This window comes from Galendromus occidentalis, unplaced genomic scaffold (assembly GCF_000255335.2).
Source record: "Galendromus occidentalis unplaced genomic scaffold, Mocc_1.1 scf7180000076600, whole genome shotgun sequence".
Classification (NCBI taxonomy): domain Eukaryota; kingdom Metazoa; phylum Arthropoda; class Arachnida; order Mesostigmata; family Phytoseiidae; genus Galendromus; species Galendromus occidentalis.
Genome location: NW_003804589.1, coordinates 893724 through 902599, shown reverse-complemented (window position 1 = coordinate 902599; position 8876 = coordinate 893724). Strand labels below are relative to the sequence as shown.

Sequence of the window (8876 nt, the reverse complement as noted above, 5' to 3'; positions counted from 1 at the left end):
GTCGACGAGTCTCCGAGGCCGAGCTCTGCAATCAGTCGTCATCGATCGAAACCAGAAGAATCGAGCCCAGCTTCCCGGATGTTCCGAGAAGCTCTCGATTACGACGGAAGGGAAATTGGGACAAGCACTCCGTCATCGACCTTGAGCCAAGCTCTAACACGATTCCAGAGGTGACAGAAAGAGGAGGGCGCAAGGGAACGAGTTGCGAAACAATGCGCGGACTTTACAGGAATCGACGTTGAGTGATCCCGTAAATATGCCCCAACCCGACTCTGGCTTTTGAGCGAATACATATTTGCGATTCGTCACGAGGAGCAATATAATGGCTGAGACCCAAGCCGAAAATCGTGTTCGAGCCGTGTCCGGAATGGAGTCAAGTGCGGTAGTCTGTTCGGTGCTTTTCGCCCTCGTTGCGCTCGTTCCGGGCCCGACTGAGGGACTTGGTTGTGAGTACGACTCCCGTGATTGCATTTCGCCGTGAGCCGATTCGAGGACCGAAATTTTTGAGCCTCGTCGCCGTCTGCGATCTCGGCTGACCTCCATTGATGTGTTATCCTTCCGCCCCTCTCGACATCTGCCGGGAGGCAGATCCCCGCGTGCACTGCCTCGGAATCACTGGAAAAATCTTGGATTTCTCTCCGAATTGCTTCCGTGGCTCTCGAAAGACAGGCACTCGAGAGGTTCTGAGAGTCTACGGAAGAGAAGGGAAGACGCGAGAGCATTGTTGACGCACCGGAAAGAACTTTTGAAAACTATTCCAATTGTTTAAGACTTGCTCGGTCGGAGTTATATGGAGCCTTGTGAACGCGGTGCCGGCGCTTGCATGACGTCGCTCGAGTGCGGACTGCAGAGAGGTCAATCGCTAGGATCCTGTTCGATCGGAGTCTGCTGCCGAGGTGAGCTCGCTGAGCATCCAATCGTCGATATCTTACATCATCATAAGAATGTGTCGGATGAGAAAACTTTGAACGACGACCTTCGAAGAATATTTCCCCTTCTCTCGCATATCTTCCGAAGTCCATCCCAGCAACTGACGCTCAATGCGGGACTTCCCCGAATTATTCTAGTTGAGAAAACCTGCAACGAAGTCATCAACTTCAACAACACATTTTTCGTGCATCCCGCCGATGTGCGGCCCAGCTCATCATGCAGCGTCGCAGTCGAGAAGAAATGGGTTCCGGGTGGAATCTGTCAGCTAAAGCTGGATTTCCTCGAGTTCGAGACGGTTGGACCCAGCTTCCAATCGGGGATGTGTCTACACGACACGTTTTCAGTAGCAGGCGCGGACAAAGTCCCTCCAATCATCTGCGGCCTGAACGACAGGCAACACAGTGGGTTGGATTTTTTATTGTATATCAAGTCCTGTTTCTCTCATGTTCCTCAGCCTCTGGTCCGCTATGCGTGAGTCCAGGGGAACTCTCTCGTTTGAAGTTGGCTCCGAGCTTCTATGCAAATCACCGTTCGGTTCCAGTGTACGTTGATGTACGCAACGCACGTAATATCCATCTGATGATGAATCTCGGCCTCAACGTGACAAATCGACGCTGGAAGATCAAAGTTAGCCAGATACCGTGCTATTCGCCTCGACTCGCGCCACCTGACTGTCTCCAATACTACGAAGAGCCCACGGGCTACATCAAAAGTTTCAACTATGGCAACATCCACAATGACACCTCTTATCAGCTGAACTTGAGGTTTGTTCCTGAGGCTACCGATGGAGCTCATGGCATAAGCATCAACAGTTACAAGTTTCATACTGAATCCAACCTTTGTCATTAAGGTACCGCATGTGCTTCCGGGAAACTTGCACTGTTCAACTGAATCAGCTGGGATCCTTTGGTCTTGGGGCGCAAAGCGCGGGCGGTGACTCTGCCAACCAGATCACGGATGTAGCTGTTGACACTGACTGTGTGAACCACAAATCAAATTCGGCTGTTTCGTCGGCCTACATCGCAATCGATGACACCAGGTTCTGCGGGAGCCGATTTCTACGGAGCTACGAAACCAGTGAGTTGACGCCATTGGCCTCAAGACTCTCGCAATTTTTTAGGATACTCGCCGTTCTTATTCATTAACCGTATAGCCCTTCAAACAGAATAGTTTTCCGGTATCCTACCCCGGTCAGGAAGATAAGCGGCTAGATAGCAGGGTAATCTGAGCGGTTCGGGCATTCCGCGAGGATTCGTCGCAACCGTCCTGCCAATTGCCAAGTCCGGAGTTCGCATGCTCGGAGTCGATAGGCGCTCCTTTCAGGCCCCGATCGACCGAAACTCAGAACCCGCGTCCTAACCCACAGCCCTACAGGGCCTCTTGCAGCAGATGAGGCGGCGTAGACAGAGAACATTCTGAAGAACTAGAATTCAAACTTTTATTTCCAGCCAATCCCGTGTCTTCGATGACTTTCCAATCGCCACTGCGAGAGGTCGGTCGAGATGATCCGAACAGAAAGTTCGACGGCTTCATGGTCCAGTACCGCCAAAATTGTGGCCTCAGAGGCAAGTAAGTAACCTGAACGACCCCTCAACTCGTCGAGGGAAAATCATACTCGACCGAGGAGTCATCGCAAAACTTGAGCGTGCTCGAATTATGAGAGACTATCCGATTGCAGCAATAATCGGTGATCACAGCGAAGATTCTGAGGGTGCGGTGATTCCGGGTCCGACAACAAGTCTGCCTCCGATAGTCATACCCATACCAATCCCGCAGCTCTAGACACGAATTCCTATAAGTCAAAGTGTATAAATAAAAATACATGTTGAAGACTACCCCGTTCAGAATAAAAAGTATCCTCTGATATGTGCGAAGCATGCATCTGAAAGCAATATTGATCCATGTTGTTCCATGACAGGATTTTGGGAGACAGCATCCAATCTCTTGCCGTGATACAGGACTGGATTGCGAGATGAGAAGAAAGGGAAGGTTCTCTTGCCTATTGCTATCTGGGGTCTCGGACTACGGATAGCTGGACTGAAATCGGAGCAACACGAGGGAGTCTCATCTGTGTCCGGAGGGAGGACATTCCTGAAATGAGCTATTCCTATCTAAGTTGTTCGGATGAGTCGGGTAGAACTCGTTCCTCAAAAGTCACTGATCATTCGAGCCAAAAAGGATTGTGCAGACTCGCATCCGACGGAGCCGCGACTTCATTTGTCGATCGGACCGCTCACGACATAATCTGTTAAAAGTTCTCCTCCTCGAAAGCTTGTTCATCTCCTATCGCACCCAGGTTTCTCGCTGTGGAGATAGCACGTCAGATAGCACACAGACACGCTCGCCTAATGAACGGCTAATGCATGATTTAAGCGGCTTTGTAATCCAAACAGAAACAATATTTTTGTGGCCATTTGTGATCATCACCATCCGGCTGCTTGTTGAATGCCGTCGTCATCCGCTTTCCTCCATCCGTCCGGTCGGGAGAGCAGCCAATGGCAGTGGCGGCAGTGTTCTAAGATGTTACCTCCCTTTCATAATACCCTCCAGATATCATCTGCCGCCGCCTTCAGTTCGCTGAAGGCTTATCGAAATTTGTATATTCTTGTCTTGCTCAAATAATTCCCCGTGATCAGGTTCTGTGTGTGGCGGACGGCATGGAGGGTAGGAGAGAGGCGCACGTAGAAAAAATCAGTTTGTATAAATGTATGCAAATCTCGCTTTTCACCGACGTCAATTACATCATGCGCGCGGCCCTCCGCCTGCCTATCCGTCCGCGTTCCGATCGTTCCTCCCAACCGTTGTTGTCTCGCCCCGAGATCTGTTTCGGTGAAATGAATAACATTGCTCCCTGTGGGAGAATCCCGTGAAATGAAAAATCTCGGAGAGGTTCAAGAGGATTTAGTCGGATGATTCACCGCCTGCTTGCACCAAACTCGATTGTCTTCACCGAGTTCCTTACGGCCCTGTCATTCCCCGACCGCAGTTGCTGGGGTCGTCCATTAATGACGGCAGCGGCGGCGGCGTATCATGATCAGCGCTGTACAGAATCCGAGTTATCGTCGCTTGACCTCGCCGCTGAAGACTCATCTGCCGCTTCGGGTGATATTCGCATCGCGCGTGCAAAGTATCAACAGAAAGGCTCGAAATTGCTCGTATCATCAATTCTATATAAACGAGATATTCGCTGTGCATCAATCTTTATTGTAAACACTTTGTCCACATAGTTCAGAGAATAGCGTCTAATGGAACGGGCTGCATCGTCGAGCCAATCCAAAAGCCACGATCTCAATTTGCCTTCTCGAGGACACGAATGCGACAGAAGCTCGATTCGAGGAGCCTCCAAACGCCGCAATCACAAACATATGTTGAAATTCGAACGCATCGCTGATTTCCGAAAGCGGATCCGCTCAGACGAGGAGCCTGCGCGTCCATTGCACTCGAGTCTTATTTTTTGCGACTCGCCGTTTAGAGCTCATTGTATCACACACTGATCCGCCAGAACGAATCAAGCACATCCTAAACAGTCGCAGAGCATATGTATCAGCCAGCACCGTGTGACATTCGATTCAAATCTCCACAAAGCGAACCGAAGCGATTCGACAGGGGCTTGAGAGTATCCACAATCATTAGGATTCAGTTGCGGTCATCATTCTTCACATCTCTCGGTGATCTCTCGAATCGGAGAATTCTGCAAGACATTTATGACTCCGACTTGAATCAATTCCCGTCGGACTGTTGTTTCGTTGCACTCCTCGTGGGGGTCATTCGATACAGTTCTGAACATCCCGCTTCTTATTTTTTTTATGCATCTACAGATTTTTCATCGTCTTCACGCTCCTCTACGCTGGCTTCTGATTTCATTTCAGCAGGGCGCGGGCTCATCGGCTCACTGGATTGTACTGTCGGAAGAAAGGAAGTTGCTTGGCAGTGATGCTGTCGCATCTTTGATGTGAATCAAATTAAAATTCAAGATTCATTTCAGGGCGCAACATTTGGCTGACGTTCAGCTGCTGTCGGTCGGCTTCGGTGGCGGCGGGCATCGGACGAAGAATGAGATGTTTCCATCAAGACTTAATTCAGCCGCAGCGACGAGCCATGAATGCAAATACTAACCCGCGCCGCTACTTTTGAAAATTCTCAAATGAATGCAATGTCTTCATCCACAAGCGCGCCGCGACGTCGCCAGACGACGTGGGCTTTTGGTCCCGTCCTCTGTGTGATCGACCCGCGTCGTGTCCGTCTTTGTCTTTTGTCATCATCTGGAGGAAGTTTCCTCCTCCGTCGACTGAATAGGGATGTCCCTCTCGGATTATCTCTTTCCGAGTGATCCGAACTCGATGGTGATCTGTGAGAGGTTTGGCCGGTTCGACTTTGCGGTTACTTCATTCATCAACCAAGGCGGCGGCTGTGCTGATTATGTTTCGGTTCATCTCAAAGCGGGTCGGCTCGGGGCTCTCGACTAGGCTCTCATAATTGGCTGGATGCCACCGTGGCCGACGGCGAGCCGCTATATATGGCAGATGTTTCCTAAATCAGTGTGAATGAGAATTCTGTTGACACTGTCGTCAAATTTCTCCGTAGTGTCTGGGTAAGTCGCCAGGTCGCGCTACGGGGGCTCATCGCCGGTGGCGGTCTTCACGAAGCGCCCCCTCGCGGACGAAACGTCCAGTCGAGACCCGAACGCATGCTTTAGTTGTTATCCTACCTCTGAACGGGAGGCCCGTATTGACTTCAGTGCTGAGTTTTTCTCTTCCAAGTGAAATTCTAGGATTTGGCGGCGCTATTCGGGCGTGCCGAGACGTCGCGAGTGATTCGCCACCTTCGTCGATAGTGATTGTGAGTGGCAAGGATTTTTGCATAGCAAAATCAATCCACGTCGGTTCTGAAACAGTTCGCGGATACTTGTTGGTGCAGTTCCACTTTGGATAAGCTGATCTGATATATCGGCATTCTACAGTAAAATCGAGTGATTCGCTGAATATAAACTCCTTGATACGTCTCACTGGACTTACCCTTCTGCTAATCTGCTCAAAGGATAGACGACTCAAGATGACAAGGTACGTAGACCGGGGTGAATCCGCGGCGCGGACAGTGACAGAGGAGAGAAGTTTTCGAACGAGTGAGCTGGGTTCCGCATAGCAGCGCGGATGGCACAGGCGCGAACTTGTTGCCTATCTGAATTGTAGGGTTACAATCATGACTGCTGTTTGTTGTCGTTCGGTCGTCAGCGGATGTTGCCTTGTCAATGGTATCAATTTCTGTCAGCTTCCTCCGTCGACTTTTTCTGTCGCTCTGACAGCTTTCCTCTGGGACAACTTCCTGAGATAGAGAGTAGTGTTTGAGTCGTTGCTCAATCCGCTCTGCGAAGAGGATTTCTCACCGCCTCACCGTCTGAAACGTTGCGGAAATGTGAATCTCCCAAAAGAAGTGTCAGCGTGTCACACTTCGATCTCGAGAGGCATCGGAGCTTCCGAAAATGTTTTTTGGCGGAAACACATTGCTCGAGCAGCGCGTCCCTTCGGGGATCGGGCAAGTATACTAACGGAATTTCCGGAGAGAGATACGATACGCTCGGATGCAAACAATCGAATGGAGGAGTTCGCCATAGGGTGCATGGAAAACCTCATCTGCGGGAACGGCAGAAGTCGGAATCCAAGGGGGATCGGGCGAGGATTGAAGAGTTAGGGCTTTGTGTTCGGACGCTTTCGAGGGAATATTGGATGCAAACTTGTAGCCGACGGAAAAAGCAATCGATGGATGTGTTTGTTTTCCCGCCGCTCGAACGGACGCAGTCTGAGCGCGGTATCGTCCCTGAAAATAAAGCAAGTGGAAGTTCTTGGGCCAACACGCGCTAGAAGAATTGTTATGATCGTTTCGAATCACGTGCTATTCAGAATGTTTATTCGACTGCGTCGCCCTCCGCCGGAGCGACGGAACCGCAAAGTTTCCTATTTATATTAGAGAAATCGGAAACAAGTGGTTACGGAACCGACCCATCTGGAACGGCGCGTTCGGAGCGTAGTATCAGATTGCCACTCAATCGGTGGAATCTCTGGAACCAACGAGTTGAAGAAACCTCGTGGGACGGAAAAAAAGGTCTTTTCGTCATTTCGTATCAGGAGCGGGTTCAGGATGCTCGCAAGAGAAGCCATCTGAGGGAAACGTCAATTGTTCGTGAGGCAAAAGTGTTTCACCGACTGTCGAATGGGAGAGCTCATTTTGTGAAGTTTGCTGATCGTCGTGAGCGCCGCCAACAACGACAATTGATGATCGATTTTCAGAAGATCCCCGCATTGGCCGACTATTGATGGAAGTGGCCGCGCTGCCGCGCAAGATGTATCCGCACTCCTCCTTACTTTTTGCCTCCACCTCTTGGCCTCTGTTTTTGTGTTCCCTGTTTTTATAATGAACGTGAGCTGTATGTGCTCACTGTTGCGAAGGGAATCCGTATATTCCATTCGGGCATTCTGGGGACGCCAGAGAACATAATGCGACTAGAATCGCTCCACGTATTTGAACTGCTTTCAAGGGGTCTTTCGCGTGCGCGGGGATTCCCCGGCACAATAATCTGATGGGATGCCTCAGTCGATTCTGAAAAAGGTCCGCAAGACTACTTGTCGTATCGTCGTATGTTACCGACTGGATGGATCCCATCAAAGTCAAGATCTGTCCTTGTCATCAAACTTCTAACTGCTTGAAGCGACCTGACGGACTGATCGACCTTGTGGCCCTAGCTTCTGTCGTTTGCCGTGGCAAGAGACTCCGTGTATTCATGGTTCGGAACGCAGAAAATCGTGAGCGTTTTCCCTCGAGATGAAAAGAGCCGCCGTCCGAAATACTTTCGCGGATTTCGAACTTGATCTCATGAATTTCCCGTAGACCGGTCCGAAAGGCCGGGACGAGCGAGCGAGTGGGGTGGATAGCGGTCACGTCCACATCGCGTAAATGGGTCTGTTTCCTCCCCTACGCGTTGGTGGCAAACATTGTATGCGGTTCATATGCAAGTGTCTAAGCATTCAGCCTGTTTGCTCATTTGCCTCCGCTGTGAAAACACGTGTGGCAAACAACTCAGAAGTTAGGCGGGAGACGACTCTCTCGAGACATGTGGGCCGCCATGTTGTCGCTGCTTCTTCAAGACGCCATCTTCGGGGGCACCCGGCAGCAGCATAGGGAACCGGCATTCAGTCGCTCCGCTAACCAACAAGTTGTCCGCCTTCAGAGCCAGGTAGATAGGGAGCTGAGCTGGAGGAACGAGTGAGTGAGCGAGCGAGCTGTCCGGCACGCCAGAGGAGGCGCTGGGTACAAATCTCACAACAACACAGGGGTTAGGAGACCCGGCGTTTCTGGCGTGAGCGTCTGAGCAGCCACGGCCAATTTAGATGTTCTATCGATGGACTGGCTGAGCCACTGTCTCCGTTCAGGGCATTCGGAATCTTGTCTCTCTCTCGTCTCTTCGCATCGAATTAGTTTTCTTGCGATTTCGATCTTGATAGCGACCCCTCATTGAAAATGATATGCGTCGCATAATTTGTTTGTTTCTCTCCTCATTCTTATCAAAAATACGTCGGCTGCTGCGACACACACGATCAGCGGCGATGAATTGAACGACCCTCATGGATTGGCATCGAATACAGAAACGATGGGAAACTCTAAATATAGGTACGTTGTTCCTTGTGGTTATCGAGCCGGTTAGCCTGTTTGTGCATCAGGCTGGATGTGGGCTCTTATTATCCATTCGCATGTCCATTTAGATGATGGAGTCCTCGCTTTAATGGCATTGATGATAAGTGCATCGGTGGCAAATGCTGTTGTAGGTAGATCATGCGGCTGCTACCTCGCCAGCGCTAGCGTTCCGTTCAAGTGATGCGCCTTTCGATCGATACACCGTACCTGCGAATGCAAGGAAGCGTAAACTGATACATCTCGGAGAGGGCCGCTTCATA

At 50.6% G+C, this 8876-nt stretch overlaps 1 protein-coding gene across 1 annotated transcript; it reads left to right on the top strand.

Moving 5' to 3' along the window:
- Positions 1-353: 353 nt before the first annotated feature.
- LOC100904935 (uncharacterized) lies at positions 354-2794 on the top strand. Its single transcript, XM_003739926.3, has 7 exons — positions 354-446; positions 771-896; positions 1068-1331; positions 1472-1694; positions 1781-2007; positions 2379-2499; positions 2609-2794. The coding sequence occupies exons 1-7, from the start codon at positions 368-370 to the stop codon at positions 2619-2621; spliced, it is 1053 nt and encodes a 350-aa protein (XP_003739974.2). The 5' UTR covers positions 354-367; the 3' UTR covers positions 2622-2794.
- The last annotated feature ends 6082 nt before the right edge of the window (positions 2795-8876 follow it).